Source organism: Carassius gibelio, chromosome A8 (genome assembly GCF_023724105.1).
Source record: "Carassius gibelio isolate Cgi1373 ecotype wild population from Czech Republic chromosome A8, carGib1.2-hapl.c, whole genome shotgun sequence".
Lineage (NCBI taxonomy): Eukaryota > Metazoa > Chordata > Actinopteri > Cypriniformes > Cyprinidae > Carassius > Carassius gibelio.
The window spans coordinates 10,983,394-11,003,279 of NC_068378.1; the positions used below are offsets into that span (position 1 = coordinate 10,983,394).

Consider the following 19,886-nt stretch of genomic DNA (forward strand, 5'->3'; position numbering starts at 1 on the left):
GAACTTATAATAAAACCACTTCATGCTTATCTGATTATATTTTCTTGCTCCCAAATTAACTGAACATACAAGAGCTTAAACATTAACCCCCAAAACATAATGAGGTAGTACAGCCTGAAGAAGAACACCCTAAAACCATCGTTGTTCCATTCCTGCAAAAGAGAAAAGACAATGTTACTGAGATATTCTTAATGCAGGCTACTGGCTAGCAGAGGGGTATGCTCCCCTCTAAAAGGAGGTAGGGAATAGCAGGCCCCTCTTTAATTTAGGTAGCGAGGGGTGTTCATCCTCTGCTGGGGATGACAGCAGGCCCCTGCAGTTATAGCAGCAAGGGTGTTCTCTCCAGCAGGAGAAAACGGCAGGCCCTTTATCTTTTTGAGGGGTGCTCTATAGGATCTTAATCGCAATTGTCAAAAAAGGTAAATTCCAGTAGTGTTCTATAGATTTCCAGAAGAGCACAAATATTTGAACTCAAATAATTATATATATATATATATATATATATATATATATATATATATATATAATGATATAAGCTCTCTTCACACATTTCCAACAATTGTGACCAATGTCAATAATAGTTTTTTTTTTCAACTAAATAATAAGAAAACAACTAAATGAGTAATAAAGAACTTTAAAACCCCCAAACTGTGTGTTTTACCTCCATTTTCTAAGGATATCATATATTTTATATATGTGGTGTTTATTTTGTGTGTTATGGGTCAGGGCTAGGCAACCTAGTTTAATTAGAAGCAATTTAATATCATTATCATTTTTGGATTATACACAAATAAGTAGCCTTTCACAATTAAAAACCTAATGATTGGAAGCTTCCTGAAAGAGTGTTTCGACAGTACCCATCACTATTAATAAACTTCTTCTATTGGTAACGTTAGGTAGTCTCTCGACCCCCTGCTCTGCACGTATGTTATGTCTCTCTTTGCTAACACACCTGATTCAGATAATCAGCTCGTTAGAAGTGAGCTCCTTGCATGAACTGTGTTCCCATTAACATGTTCCCTACATTGTTCATTGCTCCTTACATCATGAGCAGGGGAAAATCTGCTGAAGTTTCTCTCACTTCTGAACATTCATTCACGGATTTGCGCTGTGCAACGTCTTCACACAAGGACAAGTGTGACATCATATACCTCTGCAAGTAAATACAATTTATATTCATCTTACACACTTTGGTGCACTTTGAATGGAACATATATGTTCACTTCGAACTGGAATCATGGCAGAGTATCATGAGATATTCACTTCGTAGGGAACTTACATTAGAATAGAACAAACATCTAGCGATAAGAGAGACAAAGAAAATGTGCAGAGCAGGGGGTCACGAGGACTGGAATTGAGAACCACAGCCTTATGCCTCAAACCAACAGATTATTTACGTAGAATAGCACAACAAAAGCATTTCAAGTAATTAGCCTAGTTGCACCATGAATCTTTTCCCATGTTTTTGCAATGTTGCGTGTTATAACCAATCACAAAAGAGTCTATTTAGTTTTTGAGTGCAACAGCGAGAGGCGTTTCACAGAAACACAGGAGTTTTGTTCAGTGCGTGCGCTTGCTGAGTGTATTCTGTTATCATAAACAACAAAGTGCAGAAGTACGCAAGTAGGAGATTCATTCATCAGACAGTGTTTAGAACTCTTTACTGATTTTAAGGGGAGTTTTTTTGAGAGTGCTTAAACTCACGCTAGACTGAATTCAGTCTTTTATATACAGATTATATAGATAATCTCAGACTCAGAAATCATGCCCATGGACCGTTATGGAGCCAAAATAGTCTCAATAAAGATAAATGCACACACTACATTCACATATGCACACATAGGATTCATACATGCACACACATAATTCATAAATACACACACAGGATACACAAATGCACACAAAATTCACAAATGCACACACACAATTTAAAAAGCACAGAAGATTCAGAAATGCACACAAAATTCAGAAATGCACACAAAATTCAGAAATGCACACACAATTCAGAAATGCAAACAACATTTACAAATGCACTCAAGATTCACAAATGCACAGGACAAGATTCAGAAATGCATTTCTGATGCACACACACATACAGTATTGTTCAAAATAATAGCAGTACAATGTGACTAACCAGAATAATCAAGGTTTTTCGTATATTTTTTTATTGCTACGTGGCAAACAAGTTACCAGTATGTTCAGTAGATTCTCAGAAAACAAATGAGACCCAGCATTCATGATATGCACGCTCTTAAGGCTGTGCAATTGGGCAATTAGTTGAATTAGTTGAAAGGGGTGTGTTCAAAAAAATAGCAGTGTGGCATTCAATCACTGAGGTCATCAATTTTGTGAAGAAACAGGTGTGAATCAGGTGGCCCCTATTTAAGGATGAAGCCAACACTTGTTGAACATGCATTTGAAAGCTGAGGAAAATGGGTTGTTCAAGACATTGTTCAGGAGAACAGCGTACTTTGATTAAAAAGTTGATTAGAGAGGGGAAAACCTATAAAGAGGTGCAAAAAATGATAGGCTGTTCAGCTAAAATGATCTCCAATGCCTTAAAATGGAGAGCAAAACCAGAGAGACGTGGAAGAAAACGGAAGACAACCATCAAAATGGATAGAAGAATAACCAGAATGGCAAAGGCTCAGCCAATGATCACCTCCAGGATGATCAAAGACAGTCTGGAGTTACCTGTAAGTACTGTGACAGTTAGAAGACGTCTGTGTGAAGCTAATCTATTTTCAAGAATCCCCCGCAAAGTCCCTCTGTTAAAAAAAAAGCATGTGCAGAAGAGGTTACAATTTGCCAAAGAACACATCAACTGGCCTAAAGAGAAATGGAGGAACATTTTGTGGACTGATGAGAGTAAAATTGTTCTTTTTGGGTCCAAGGGCCACAGGCAGTTTGTGAGACGACCACCAAACTCTGAATTCAAGCCACAGTACACAGTGAAGACAGTGAAGCATGGAGGTGCAAGCATCATGATATGGGCATGTTTCTCCTACTATGGTGTTGGGCCTATTTATCGCATACCAGGGATCATGGATCAGTTTGCATATGTTAAAATACTTGAAGAGGTCATGTTGCCCTATGCTTAAGAGGAAATGCCCTTGAAATGGTTGTTTCAACAAGACAATGACCCAAAACACACTAGTAAACAGGCAAAGTCTTGGTTCCAAACCAACAAAATTAATGTTATGGAGTGGCCAGCCCAATCTCCAGACCTTAATCCAATTGAGAACTTGTGGGGTGATATCAAAAATGCTGTTTCTGAAGCAAAACCAAGAAATGTGAATGAATTGTGGAATGTTGTTAAAGAATCATGGAGTGGAATAACAGCTGAGAGGTGCCACAAGTTGGTTGACTCCATGCCACACAGATGTCAAGCAGTTTTAAAAAACTGTGGTCATACAACTAAATATTAGTTTAGTGATTCACAGGATTGCTAAATCCCAGAAAAAAAAAATGTTTGTACAAAATAGTTTTGAGTTTGTACAGTCAAAGGTAGACACTGCTATTTTTTTTGAACACACCCCTTTCAACTAATTGCCCAATTGCACAGCCTTAAGAGCGTGCATATCATGAATGCTGGGTCTTGTTTGTTTTCTGACAATCTACTGAACCTACTGGTAACTTGTTTGCCATGTAGCAATAAAAAATATACTAAAAACCTTGATTATTCTGGTTAGTCACATTGTACTGCTATTATTTTGAACAATATTGTATATCTTGATTTACAAACTGCTTGCTGTCTGTGAACACTGCATTTGTTTGTGAATTTTGAGACTCCCCTGACTTGGCTCGACACACAAATACCTTTTTTTTAAAGAGGGAATGATCTGAAACCAATCAGATATCTCCCTTGTTTGAGCCAATCACAAGAATGCACCCCACGTGGGGGATTGTTTACTTATAAGCCAATCAGCGAATGACTCCCTTTCCTCAGCGAACAACTCACTTTCCTCAATCAGCGAACAACTCACTTTCCTCAATCAGCGAACGACTCACTTTCCTCAGCGAACGATTCACTTTCCTCATGCAGCCGGCGACTCACTTTGCGCAGCCGGAGAGTCACTTTCCTCTCGCAGTGGACCACTGACTCTCTCTTCATGTAAGGATCGAATATTATAATTAAAGTGACTTCTATATTGCATCCAAAAGAATATTTAGATATATTTAAATATTCAAAAAGGTGTAAAAAAAATGTTTTTTTACTTATTATGAAATAATTGCCTATTGCAAATTTATGTATCCATGGTTAACTTTTTTTCTGCAGTCAAAGTCTGGGCTATATGTATTGAGACATTTTTAAATTTATATTTTGTAAAAAATAATAAAAAATAAACCTGAATTTTAATCTAAACATCTGTATTTTCCAAGAGGGTCCGGCTGCAGACTTGCACTTGCACTCTCAGACTTGCATTCTCAGACTTGCACTCTCAGACACTTGCACTTCCGCTAGTGACGTCACTTGCAGTCTTTATTTATTTATTTATTTATTTTATTATTTTTAAAAAAAAAATTTTTTTAAATTTCCCAACATTTTATAACAGTAGCCAGGTGGTGAAGACAAGAAAAAAATGTCACTTGCAATCGATACTTGCACTCTCTGCTACCTTGCAATCGACACACATCGTGCTTGTTGCAAATGGAGACAAGAAGCTGAAGTTTCGCGCTAAGCATTTTTCCATATAGAATAAACTGTCTACAACTTGTTTATATCACTGTCTTTGTCCATTAAGCTACATTGTGTGTTTTATTTATAATGATTTTCTATAGGAGGAAAACGTTTAATGTACAATGTAACACACTGCGTTCTGTACTCGTCTGCTTGCCTGTACGGAGCTGATCCTTTTAAAATCACTTAATGCATTTCATAATGCACGTTCATGTTTGCTGGTCTGTATTTAGGTTGAGTCAACAACAAGACATATAGGCTATGAATGCTGAATTGTCTTTATCATCTTAGTCTGTTATTAGGCCACATTAAAGGTGCCATATGCAAAAATTGAGGTAAAAATATCCATAACATGACCTACACGCATCAAAAGAATGAGAAGAAATAAGGGCGATGATGTCATTAAAAAAATGTCAAGTTATAGTGCTGCTGAGATATCAACCTTAATTAGCATTACTAGCCCCGGCCCGACAGGTGTCGTAATACCAGTTTCGGCCATGGGAGGCGGTATGCGGGCAACATAACCACCAGCCAACCTGCAATACACGAATAACTCGCACGGCTTGTGGGCGTGTACTTGAACCTGATGTCAATCGTGTGGAAAGTACAGCCCATTAGTTTCAGTTCAGGGAAGAGAGCGTCACCCGCTACAGGGAAACAACTGCGCTCACAAATCAAATTAACATCGGCACTGCTTTTAATCGCTGGAGACAGCTGATGGACCTGAAAGAAATGAGGTTCGACTCCGAACTTGCAACATTTCTTTTGGATTGGTAAGCTAGATGCTGTTAGTATTTCGCTAGAAGTTTGTTTATATGTTTGTGTATTTGTTTTCGGGAAGTTATAACATAGAAATGTATCGAAGGCTGTTCGATAAACGTGCTAATGTTAGCGTTGGCTAACCGTAGCTGCGTTTGATAATTAGCTCGCTATAACTTAACGTTACCCATTGTATTATATAGGGCTGTGCATGTCTATACTCATGTACATCTCATCAGTAAAGACGCTCCTGTAATTAGAAGTATATCTCCAGCACGTGTGTTCAGATCAGGATTGCCAGGTTTTCACAACAAATCCTGCCCCGTTGCTTCTCAAAACTAGCCCAATCCCGCTTCCAGAAGGTTCCCCGATAAAACATTGCTTCCCGGGGTTAAAATATAAGTTTTTTTAGCAGGGTTGCCTTGGTATAATTCGCATTTTAGGGGCTAAATATCACGTTATTTGTATTGGGGTCGCTGTGACCCACGGACATGAAAAACAAACAACACAGACTTGGCAACACTGGTTGGCATTTACTACACCGAGCCGTAATTCACTGACAATCTACACACAATCGATGTTAAAATCGCAGGCGATTCTTTGTCGATTTTGAAAGCGATTTTGTGTTAGTTGTCGGTAGACTACGGCTCTGTGTAGTAACTGCCGCTCCGCCTGAACCAGTGTTGCCAAGTCTGCGGTTGTTTTTCATGTCCGCGGTTTGAAGCAATCCCAATACCAATAACGTGATATTTAGCCCCTAAAATGCCAATTTTACCAGGGAAACCCTTCCCCAAAATTTACATTTTAACCCTGGGAAGCAATTTTTATGGGGGAACCTCCCGGAAACGCGATTGGGCTAGTTTTGGACTAGTTTTAAGAAGCAACTGGGCAGGATTTGTTGTGAAAACCTGGCAACCCTGATCTGAACGCACAGGCTGGAGATATACTTCTAATTACAGGAGCGTCTTTACTGATGAGAGGTGCATGAAAATCGCATTCGATTTTTTGCACAGCCCTATTATTATATCATAACTAACCAGCTCTGTCTAGTCTGTTGGTCTCCGTGTCCTCTTTGCTTCGTGGTTTTTCTGTGCGTGAAAAAATTGATGTGTGGCGTGAAAGCATGTGAAAAGAGTCAATTGCGTGTGTCTCACGGTGAATGCTTGAGAGTTGGCACATTAGTTCCCATGCAGAATAAAAGACAGGTTGATTATTGCTGTTTAGCGTTCGTATTAATCTATGATGTGTCCCTGTTTGCGTACAGGGACATAAAAAATTAATTAAAAGTGATACGTGGACCAAGGTGTCTGAGATTGTTCATTTTAAGTAAAGGATCCTAATATTTTGTCTACAACAATATTTAATGAGGTTAACTTATAACTCCTTGTGGTTAGTCTGCATGAGATCAACAAGCTTGTTTGCTTTGCGGACGCTTTAAATACAAAATAAGCATTCGATCTACGTTAGAGTGTCTGAGCGCTCACAAATCTTTCTGCAGCGTCGTGAGCAGAGCGGCAAGTGCGATTTTTGACGCTCTCGACGCCGGCGGTGTGAACGCACAGTTAGGCTTCGGCTATGGCTGTAGTGTTGTTGTGAAAGTAGGGGCGGAGCATAGAGACTATGCCGTTTCTCGTCTGTTACTCTACCAATTCACTTTATTGAGGCATACTGCCCCCATCTGGTATGGAATGTGGAGTATGACTTGATTTTTTTTGCCAAACATTACAGATTGCACCTTTAAGCATTCGCATTGTGTTCATAGCCATCTGCTTGCCTTGTTGTACATTAAATAATAACTATATATCGAATTTGGTCTTTTAATTGAACTTAACGTATCCTAATACATTATGCCATATTAAGTGTTTGTTTTTTTCTACAGGAGGAAAACGCTTAACAAAAGACTTTTGTGTATAGTAATAGGCCTACTAATTAGTAGGCCTACAAGTGTCTGAGAGTGCAAGTCTGAGAATGCAAGTCTGAGTGTACAAGTGCAAGTCTGCAGCCAGACCCTTCTCGTATTTTCATACAATTTCATAAATAAGTAGGCTATAATATGCTGCACCACAGGCATATCGCGCTGTGTGAACGCGTTCATGTGATTGGCTTATAAGTAAACAATCCCCCACGTGGATTGTGTTCTTGTGATTGGCCAAAAGAAGGGAGATATCTAATTGGTTGCTGATCATTCCATGCATTTGTGTGTCGAGCCAAGTCACAGGAGTCTCAAAATTCACACACAAATGCAGTAAAGTTCACAGACCGCAAGCAGTTTGTAAATCAAGATATATGTGTGTTTGTGCATCAGAAATACATTTCTGAATCTTGTTCTGTGCATTTGTGAATCTTGAGTGCATTTGTAAATGTTGTTTGCATTTCTGAATTGTGTGTATTTCTGAATTTTGTGTGCATTTCTGAATTGTGTATGCGTTTGTGAATCTTCTGTGCTTTTTAAATTTTGTGTGTGCATTTGTGTATCCTGTATGTGTATTTATGAATCGTGTGTGCTTGTATGAATCCTGTGTGTGCATATGTGAATGTAGTGTGTGCATTTATCTTTATTGAGACTCTTTTGGCTCCATAGACCGTTGGTTGAATATCTGATGCATATAGCTCACAAAATTGAAAAAACCTCAGGAGTTTCTAAGTCGTCATCTGATTGGTTGAATTCTACAGTATTTCCGGGAGATGTGTGTGTGTGTTATGTTCTTTAACATTCTGTCTGGAAACATAGATGCTGTGATTCCAAGTCATGTGGCCATAGCCCCCAAGAAAAAGATAGCAATCCATTCCAACAAGTGATGGAATGGTTCTGACTGTTTTCCTGATGTGCTTCCTAAACTAAATTCCACATTAGGATTGATAGTCTTGAAAAATGTCTTGGACACATCTTCGTATAAATTAAGAGTCTGAGGTCTTTTTTTCTGGTATTGAATGGCCATGACATATTTTGTTTCATTGGAGACCTTCTGATATTTTGGCCTAGACGCTGCTTTAAGCCTTTGTTATTCAGCTGCTGTAAAGCTTTTCATTATCTGTGTAAAGTGACATGTCAGATGGAACAGACCTTAGCAATAGACCTTTCTGATGTCCCTGTCTGATTCTCAGCCATTTTTAAAATATCTGCTGAATCTCCATCTGTCTTTAATTTCCAACGTGTAGACAAGCCTAAAAAATAGACACAAAAAGAAGAGTTCCTTCTGGAGTTGGTTTTACAAAAACTTGTCAGTAAGCTTTTGCATATTAAATTGTTGCAGTATGATGGCATGAGTGAAATACATCAAATTAACCATAGATGCCAATAAAGAACCTTTTTTTTTTTTTTTTGTAAAAGTCTACAAATGAGAGTTAGTTTAATGTGCCGCTACTCAGTGTAAATAAATTAAATAAAATTCATATACATTCACATATTTATAATGTCATATATTTTTGATATCCTGTAATGGTTATTGAAATTCATATTGTGATATTATTTCATATTAAGGGCTGATTCAATGGCTTAACGATCGGTAATTTCCAAAAGTCGTTCCAAACCTGTGAAAGCTTCGTTGGTCTTTGGAACACAATTTAAGATATTTTGGATGAAAACCGGTAGGCTTGAGACTGTCCCATTAGACTGCCAAATAAACAACACTGTCCAGGTCCAGGAAAGTATGAAAAGCATCGTCAGAATAGTTCATCTGCCATCAGTGATTCAACCATATCATTATGTAGCGACGAGAATAATTTTTATACAGGAAGAAAATTTTATAAGAAGAAAAAAGAAAAATAACAACTTTATTCAACAATTCCTCCATCTCCTCTGTGTCTCTCTGTAACGATAAAATCTCCATACTCATCGGGAAGAAGGAGGCGGGAACCGGCACACAATCAAAACATAATTTTAATATTCAAAATAAACACAACAGCGCGTCAGCCCCTCAAGGCGACTGACGTGCACAAATAAAAGCAAAAAATAAAATAATGTCCCAGGCCTGGTCCTCTCTCGTCCTTCACTATAGTCGCTCCAGTTTTATATCCTTCCATCTCCTACGTGGGACTCGATACCGACGGTGGGGCTCAGGTGCAGCTCATCTCCAATCACTACACCTGGCCTCACTCCTCGTTCCCACGCCTCTCGGCCCCGCCCCACTCGCCACACTCTCTAAATTGTGTTCCAAAGAAATCTTTTCTAGATTTGGAATGACATGGGGGTATGTGATTAATGACAACATTTTCATCTTTGGGTAGAGTAACCAAACAAGACTGTACATGTATCAAAATGAAAGATGTATTATACTTTTTAAATGGGCATTAAAAGCTGATGACATTTAACAGTGTGATTCATATAATAGCAAGATAAATAAGGGCAGAAGTGTACATTTATTAACAGTTTAAATAGTTTCAAACTGACTGGAACGATTGAGACATCAGAAAAGGATTAATTCATCAAATAATGTGTCATGATCTGTTTACCAAACTTAATTCCAAATTATTTCTGTGAATTCCTAGTAGATGAGCTAACTTTCTCTCTCTCTCTAAATACTACTGACACATAAATACTCATGCATAGACATGCTCCATTTATTCAACAACAATTGAGATTTTATGGCATGAAGGCACTGCTGAATGACAGCATAATAATAAATCCTGGACCGTATGCTACATATAAAGCTGAAGACAATTAAAGTTCTCGTTAATGTTAGAATATTCTAGAATTTTCCGTCATTGGTATTAAGTGACAAGGAAATGAAATTATCTTTAGCATTCCTTCTGAAGTGTGAGTCAACACCAACATGTTGCATCAGAGATGTTTTCTAAAAGTCTTACGCAACAGACGATGTTGGCAGCGCTTAACTAAAGTACAGTAATGGATGACATAATACGTACATTTTACATAAATTTCAAAACAATTTCTAAGTGTTATCCATGTTACCCATCTTAAATTTAGAATGATCCAAAGAGCATCTTGTTCTTCACTGAAAAAAAAAAAATAATAATAATAATTTGACCTTTTGTATAATGTTACACATTTTCTTATTTGATTAGTGACATAGAAATACTTCCAAATCTTTAATATATTTATATTTTCCTCCTTTTTTTTTTTTTTTTTTTTTTTTTTTTTTTGTTCTTCTTTGTAAAACTGTCTGGTCTTTCCACCTTGTTGTATATTTATTTTAATTAATTATTTAGTTATTTTGTAAAGATTAAGGGTGGAGTGAATGCATTGTCAACAAGATGTCATTAGTCTCACCTCTGAAGCACCTAAGTGCTTAAAAACAGGGTGAGGTCTGATGTGAGTACAGAAAAACAGCCTTTACCACCAAGACTAAAACCTTTAAATATCTTCCTGTTTTTGCCAATCACCATGTAAGGTTGAGGGCATGTTGCTTAATAACCGCTGGAGTTGAATTTGAATAAGCACAGATTATATCTGTCCCCAGTCGTATCCACGCTGGTCTTGATACGTCCACTCATACAAGAAAAAGGATTCAGTCTCTGGATTATGGTTCACCAGACTAAATCATCTGTGAGGTATGTCTATATATCTGTCTGTCTAATTAAAGTGTGTGTGAGGGTTATAAGATGGTGTCAGCAGACCTAAATGACTTCCACAACAGCCGTTTTGACTGTCCTGACATAAATATAAAGAGTGGGCTACAATTAGGAAATTAAATTCACTGCTTTAAAAGTGTGACGTTTGTATAGTTTGGATTTACACATGGATGAATCTTCCCTGAACTCTGCATGCTTGGCTCATTCAAGCCTGATATATAAAAACAATTCATGCACTGTCATAACTTTGTAAAATTTATGCTAAACTTTATTGTTAAACTCAAAGAACAACTGTAAATGGTGATGATGATGATGCTGTGTAACTGTAAAGGGTTTATTCAACAGGTCCGATTAGCTGGGTGACATTTCATTGTTGCCCATTTCTTCTAAAAATTTACCAAGGGTTTACAGCCACCCTTCTATTCATGAACAGCACATGTTAAAAAGGTGATGTAACTTTTAAGTTTATTTGGGGAGGTGGCGGTGTTTGACCGGTGTCTCTTTGATCAACAAATTTGCATGCTTATATATTGCTGCATGAATTTGAAAGTCAGTGTTGCTGTGGATACTGTTCATTTTTCAACTGACAATGATAAAGTAAATAACTTTGAAGTTGTGATTATAAGCATGTCATTCTACAAAATACATGCAATCACATTTGCATTGTGTGTAATAAGCGATAATCTCATAAATGTCACTCATCATATCAAACTATGACCTCAAATGTTTTTAACTCAACATCCTGTATTCATATTCTGTACCTATTCAGGAAAATGGTCAAGAAGTCTCTTGTTGCTGGGCTGGTGGTCTTGCTTGTGGTTGCATTGGGTTTTTTCCTGGGTTTGATTTTGGGGATTAGAAATAAGAGACTCACTGTATCTTTGGACCACTTCTACTTGAAAGCAGCCGTGGCAGCGGATGCCGGCAAGTGCTCTGAGGTTGGGAGGTAAGAGTCCAAATATATGGAGGAAAGCGTTTCCATGCTTGTCATTGAACGTCATGCACATCAACTCACACCCAACATTCTTCACGTTGGCAGGGACATCTTAAAGCGCAATGGTTCAGCGGTTGATGCTTCCATTGCTGCTCTGTTGTGTGTTGGGCTGTTCAACGCACACAGCATGGGCATCGGAGGAGGGCTGTTCTTCACCATATACAATTCTTCAACAGGTAAAACAATGACATTTATGCACTGAAGATGTTTACCTAAGAATCAAACTTATGACTTTGGTATTGCTTACATCATGGTTTAAAAAAAAAAAACCTGTAAAACTCAAACTTTCTGTAAAGCCTCCTGAATTTTTTACGTTTTTTTAGTCAATCTGGCATTAAAGGACATGACTTTATGAGTTTAATATGACACAGAGGTTGTTTGCCATTCAGCAGATACTTGTCATGCAAAATGACTTACAGTGATATGAGTCACATAAAGTGACATGACCCAGCCTGGCAAAAGGGCACAGTTTTACTCAACATCATAGTGAGTGATCATAAATCTGGTGATGTAAACAACCTCAATAACAACTACTGTATTCAGGAGAGGCTAACAAATGATGACACACAAGCCTTACTTACAAGGCTACTGTCCAAGTGATTTTTTGTGTGGACAAACAAAACTGAAAATGAAATGTCTAGACAATGCAAAAAATATTTTTGTTAATTCACAGGAAAGGTGGAGACAATTGATGCCAGAGAAACTGCTCCAATGAATGCTTCACAAGACATGTTTGGCAATAACACCCAGCTGTCACAGAAAGGTACATTACCATTTGTGTAAATATCACCAAGTTCAGCCTCAATTCTATAAAATAAATAAGTCTAATCTGCCTGTGAAGTGGCTTTGCTTTTATCTGATATTTTAAAAGACTTGCTGACCTTGACACACAGTCATTAGAGACTATAGACTTTCCTCTCTGTGGCACTGGCTATTTTCAAGATTCTTTCATGAATAGAAAGTTCAAAACAACATAATTTATTTGAAATATAAATATTTTGTAACTTTATAAATGTCATTTGATCAATTAAAGAAATAGTTCACCCAAAAATGAAAATTGAGTCATGAATTACTCACCCTCACGTTGTTCTGTGTTTAAAAGCAGGGAAATGCAAACACATGTGCCATGATACTGTTGTGAATGCTGACCTGGAAGAGAAGAAATTGATAAATAAACTCATTATTTTAGTTTTCTTTGTGCACAAAAATATATAATCATAGCTTCATAAGATTACAGTTGAACCACTGATGTCACATGTACCATTTTAACGAAGTCCTTACTACCTTTCTGGGCCTTGAATGTTTAATTTCATTGCTGTTGATGCAGAGTCAGAAAGCTCTCGGATTTCATCAAAATATCTTAATGGTGTTCCAAAGGTCTTACAGATTTGGATAGACATGTTTAGTAATTAATGACAGAATTTTAATTTTTGGGTGAACTATCCCTTTAAATGCATATTTTCTGAATAGAATTATAATTTTTCCCAGATAAAAATTATTTGTCATAATTCTGTTCTTTTAATGAGCCTTTTAAATTGCATTAATTGCATTAAAACATATTTGAAAATATTAACAGATAATAAGCCTCACGTCATTATCCTTTTTGCAGTTTTGGCCATTAAATAATAACTCTACTGTCTCTTATCTGAATGGCAGGAGGGTTGTCCATTGCCATACCAGGGGAAATCCGCGGTTATGAAATGGCGCACAAAAGACATGGGAGAATTCCATGGAAGGACCTGTTTGAGCCCAGTATAGAACTGGCACGCAATGGTTTTCCAATTGGCATGGCTTTGGCCAATGCAATTGCAAAAAACAAGGACTCAATTCTGAGTGATGTGACGTTGTGGTGAGGATTTATCTTTGGGAGACTATACAGAAATTGGGCAGACTGTGAGAAAATCTATAATGAGAATAGCACAGTCAAGTAATAAGTGTACCGAGGTGTACTGTTATGTAATTTGCAATTGCATCATACTGCGCAATACATTACTAATTGCACTGATGTCAAACAAATAACTTACCACACTCCAGACACTGCTTCTAATAGTAGTTTTACAGACATCATATTGATCTTTTCCTCTCTCTGTCTTTGCTCCAGCGAAGTGTTTTGTGACTCAGACAAAAACCTCCTGAAGGAAAATGATATCATTAAATTTCCCAAACTCGCTGACACCTACCAGAAGATAGCAGAAGAAGGGCCAGATGTTTTTTACAGCGGATCTATGGCCAAGAATATAGTGGATGATATCCAGGCTGCAGGTCTTTTCATACTTGCTTTATTTGACCTTTTTTGACATGCATTGACGTGAGATTTTAATAAAATATGCAAATCATTGTGTCACTACAGGAGGTATTATAACACTTGAGGACCTAAAGGAATACAAGCCTTTGTTGAGTGAGTCTCCGCTGAAATTAAGTGTAGGGGAGTACACCATTTATATTTCTGATGCTCCTTCCAGTGGACCTGTCCTCGCTCTCATTCTTAACATAGTAGATGGTGAGTCTTATATTGTTCCTGTGTGTGTGCTTGTGCTTGCATCAAGGATCCCATTCATGCCAATGGCAGACCTTGAGAATTTCTTTCATCCATAAATGTCATGTGATTTAATCACTTTTTGAGCATTGGGAATAAAACAATTGTAAATCATATATATATATATATATATATATATATATATATATATATATATATATATATATATGTGTGTATATATATATATATATATGTGTATATATATATATATATGATTTACAAGTTCTATGTAAAGTGTGAATCACATGAATTACACACAATTGTTTGCTTTTAATAGTCATACTTAATAGACAAGTTGAATGTACAATACACCTGTTCTTGTTTTTACATCAATTTTACAAAAGTCTTTACACCCGATATATGGATCACTATGGAAGGGCATGTTGTTCTATGAGTTGGACATTTAACAGGACACAAGTACTTGTTTATGAAGAAATCCTCCATACAACAGATATTTACTGACACTATGATTTCTTTATGAGACTAAACCAGGGATTTACACAAAAGAGCTTCAATCATGAGGGCAAGCAGTATCTTGTTCTGCTTTAAGAAAGAATGTACATTGCCCACTATTGCAAAATATGTGCAAACAAGGTAAGCAGGATATGGGCTTGTGTCAACCTGAGGGGTTTTCTGATAATGATCCCACCAAATAAATGTACCAACGCTTTCCTGTATCTTAGCATTGCATTCTATGCCTTCAATACAGTATAAGGTTCTTTGGATAAACGTGTCTGCCAAACGCATAATTTTTTTATATTTTATTTACAATGACACCAAGCATCTTGGCAAAAAGATGAACACTGCAATAGTATTACACATTTTTTAGTTAACTTTCACGGAATTCGATAAATGCGATGTGAGGCGGGAAATGCAAGGCCCCAAGATGCATTTTAAAGAAAAACTTAAACTTGTTTCTCGTGTGATGCTCTAATACACCAAATGTGAATGCAACGGTAAAATAAATATTTGAATATCCTAATATAAGTATAACCGTGATCATTCACATCAAGAATTCAATTCTTGTTTTCTAGGTTACAACTTCTCAGACAGCAGTGTGTCCACGGCAGAGAAGAAGACTTTGACATATCATCGTATTCTAGAGGCATTTCGCTTTGCTTATGCCAAGAGAAGTAAACTGGGAGACCCACGTTACCTCAACATCACTGACGTGAGTTCAACTACTCTCACCTATTTCGATTTTTTTTCTATCCTTTCACAAGGAGTTTTGAGGACTAATGCAACCTGATCTCATGCAATTTAACTCATGATCCGTGAAGTGGTTCAAAGGGTCCTTTATGAATATCTGTTGCATCAGACAATATTTTTCCAAGGCCTTGAGCTGTTCCTGTTTCATGCACCTGAGAGTTCAATGGCTTCTTGAAAATCTCTTTTCATCTATCTCCTTTCCCAGCTCATCCAAAACATGACCTCAGACTACTTTGCAGACAATATTAGGAGTAAAATCACAGATGACACTACTCACCCAGACAGCTACTACGATCCTGAGTACTTTGTCCCTGATAACCACGGCACGGCTCACCTGTCAGTCATCGCAGAGGACGGGAGCGCGGTGGCAGCCACAAGCACCATCAACCTTTAGTAAGAAAAAAACTAGATCTCTGATTCTCTGTTTATTTATTTGTCTGGAGTCCTGAGAAAGACAATTATGTTTTTGGTGCCAAAATTTTTTATAAGTTGAACCCGATGGGAATGCTATATTATTGTTCTCTTCCTTTTGACCTGATTGATCTTGTTTTCACAGTTTTGGCTCAAAGGTGATGTCACGCTCAACTGGCATTATCTTTAATAACGAGATGGATGATTTCAGCTCTCCTTACATTACCAATGGCTTTGGGGTTCCCCCTTCACCCAACAACTTCATTAAGCCAGGTGCCTAAAAATCTGACTCGATTATCTCTATGGACACATGTCAGATTCAAATAACAACATGTATTGACATTCATCTTTTTTTCTTTTGACAAGGTAAAAGACCTCTTTCGTCAATGTGCCCCACGATAATATTTGACAAACACCACAGAGTCAAAATGGTAGTTGGGGCCTCAGGTGGGACGAAAATCACCACCGCAACTGCTCTGGTAACCACAAACACCAAATCAGCTATATACAGTGTATATATACAGATTTATTAAAGCATGCCTTTTCCACTTCTCTTAGGTGATACTGAACTCACTGTTCTTCAACTATGACTTGAAGAAAGCGGTTACAGAGCCTAGAGTCCACAACCAGCTCAACCCCAACATGACAGTAGTGGAACATGACTTTGAGCAGGTTTGTCCCAGGACTTGACAACTGAACTTTCTTAATTTAAGACATAATAAAACAGTTCATTAAGTAAATAAAATCTAAATTATTTATATTTGTTATTATATGTTTATGGCTGTTTGTGAATACAGAGTGTTCTTGATGGCTTGGCTCAGAAGAATCACGTGACAGAGCTGGAGAGGACGATAGGAGCAGTAGTCCAGGCCATTGTGCGACAAGGGGACAAACTCTATGCCGAATCCGACCCCAGGAAAGGTGGCTATCCTGCGGGATATTGAACAACACTCCCTCTCTCGCTTTTCGATTTTTGTGGACCTTCAGTCATTGGTGACTCAATCAAGAACCAAGAAAATCGAGTATACACATTTTAAGGCATTGTACCACACAGTCCTATGCACAAGGTTGCACAAAGACTCCCTGTTCACACTTCTTTTTGATTGGAAAATGCAGCATTGGTATCAACAGTGCCTGACTTTCATATTGAATGTTCCATGATATTTCCAAGCTTGTTTATTCATTTTATGTATAGAGAAAGAGAATAGATTATCAGAATGTGGGGGTCCTTTGTTACCTTTTCCATTGTACTTTGTGTGTTTGTTTGTGTGTGTGTGTGTGTGTGTGTGTGTGTGTAATGGAGTTTCTTGGGCTAACGGACATGAGGAGAAAGCTTCAAAATGAGCAATACAAAAAGTGCCTGTGAAAGTAATCAGGTCAGGGAAATGAGTATGAAATGAATATAGTAATAAAAAAAATATATATTTTTTAGTTTGCAAATCATGCTATTGCATTGAATTCAGGTACTTTTAAAGAGTTCTCCCAATAATCAGTTACTAATTGTCATGTCATTCCAAACCTGCAGACTTTCATTCTTCTGTGAAAATGCCGTAACAATGAATGTTGACTTGAGATTTTAGGTTTCAGAAATTACGAAAAAGTACCGTTAAATGATCAGTGTATGTTGGTATGACTTGTATATACAAAATATGTGAAATTTAATTTGTGTTCATTGGAAGACACGGGTCATATTGAAAAAAAAAAAAAAAACATGAGCGTGAGCTATCTCTATTTTTTTCATGGTAGACACACTAGAATAATGAGACACTGCTCAAATGTGTGGGAAACTATTATATTATAATCTATAAGCTGAGTGTTTCACTTAAAGCAGAAACCTATTCATGTTTAAATAGTAAACTGGAATGATAATATTCTTCTGGTGAAAAGTAGCTATTGTTGAAATCAGAGCCATTCATAAGCATGAAGAACCGCATGCGCAGCATCAGATTACCTCACTGGACACGTTCGCCTCTGTATACAGCCATCCTCTCATGAGATGACTCTGATAATGTGAAATGCTGAATGATAATAACAATTGTTATTCTGTTGTGAGTAACTGACTTGTGTATGTGAAACAGACCATGGCAGAAAAACATGTTCACTTCAGGTCTAAATGTGTTTAATATTTAGGACACATTAGGACTCTATAGAGCAATATGTGGTAACATTAAGAGGTTCCCAGATTAAACACAGTGTGTATAGAGATATTCTTCAGAAGTCGCTGTTATTATCTGATGTTAGTCTACATTTTATGTTGAATTACATTTAAAGGAATAGTTCACCTAAAAATGAACTGAATTTGCTGATAGTTAACTATTACCCTCATGCCAGCCAAGATGTAGATGAGTTTGTTTGTTCATCAGACCAGTTTTTAATACATTTTGCACCACTTGCTCATCAATGGATCCTCTGCAGGGCATGGGTGCCGTCAGAATGAGAGTCCAAACAACTGATAAAAAAAAAAACGTTTTCACTGGAGAAAACAATATTATGTAGAAGGACTTGTGCTTTATCCGGAAGCAACAGTTTGAAATGAGTCGTGTGGATTACTTGTGGGTTATTTTAATGTTTTTTAACAGCTGTTTGGACTCTCATTCTGACGGCACCCATTCACTCCAGAGGATCCATGTTGAGCAACTCAAGTAATTATACATTTCTGCAAATCTTTCTTGATGAAGAAACAAACATCTTGGATGGCATGAATTTTTCAAAAATCTTCCTTTAAGGGCTGTCATTAGACTGTCTATTACCAAATCATAAAACTGTAACGTACAGATCGTATTTAAGCTATTTCATGAAGCTAGGGATGTTAATGTTTATCATGAAGTCACACTGTAGTGGAAATGTATAGTGCTTTCAGAGAAATACACTCATGTATATATTTTTTAAACATCCACTGTCCTGTGGCTGTTGTTGTGCTGTTAATTAAACTGTTTTTGGACCAGTGTATGTTTGCCGTCACATTCATACGTTTTGCTCTAAATATTGTAAGAACTAATTACTAAATAATGCAAGCTGTATTTTATGAAAGAGTGCCATTTGAACAGCTCCGAGGCAAAAATGTGTTGTGAAAGATGGAAAGCATGCATGGTAAATAATCCAGTCAGTGGCCACATGTGAATATATATTTTATTTATTAAGGAATAAGAGCAAATTTGCTCATCTTTGAAAGAATAATAAGCATCAAGTAAACAAGTATTCAACCTCTCTGAACTAATGAAAATCTGTGGTGTGTAACTTCTGCACCACTAGCATCAGAATTACTATTGATTGCATACGGAATCACAAACTAGTCTTTTTATTTTTCATAAAAGTAGGGAAATACATATATTTGGATGTCTTGCATGCCATTGGTCAGTCAAATAGATAGTACCACCCCCATCACTCATCCCCAAATTTATTTAAATGAGTATAACTTTTATTTGCCATGTTTTTAGTATTTTATTCATCATGGATGCATTGAATTGATCAAAAGTAAGTCAAGATGTATATTGTAAGATTTACTGTCAATGCAGCAGCCTGTGGAAACAAGTTTAGAATGCCTCAGGCTGTATCTGTGTATGATTTGCATGTATTTCCATGTTGATTTAACTCAGCAGGGAAAAGACGGAACTAAAATATTCAAGGAAACAAGAAAATCTTTATTTTCTAGAGTAGCCCTGCAGCTGCTCACTGACAGGAGTGTGTGGTCACCGTCGGAAGCTCATAACTCACTGCAGAGGGGCTTTATTCAGATTCTGGAGTGCTCATAAATGTCAAAGAGT

At 37.2% G+C, this 19,886-nt stretch overlaps 1 protein-coding gene across 1 annotated transcript; it reads left to right on the forward strand.

Moving 5' to 3' along the window:
• Positions 1–1,020: 1,020 nt before the first annotated feature.
• Positions 1,021–17,562, forward strand: ggt1a (gamma-glutamyltransferase 1a). The gene is given in 15 exon segments (XM_052603915.1): positions 1,021–1,159; positions 10,861–10,951; positions 11,318–11,419; positions 11,742–11,918; positions 12,012–12,142; positions 12,640–12,729; positions 13,623–13,815; positions 14,068–14,228; positions 14,317–14,466; positions 15,537–15,673; positions 15,917–16,104; positions 16,268–16,395; positions 16,489–16,601; positions 16,681–16,794; positions 16,920–17,562. Coding segments are annotated over 14 exon segments (1,860 nt in total). The 5' UTR covers positions 1,021–1,159; positions 10,861–10,922; the 3' UTR covers positions 17,067–17,562.
• Positions 17,563–19,886: the final 2,324 nt, after the last annotated feature.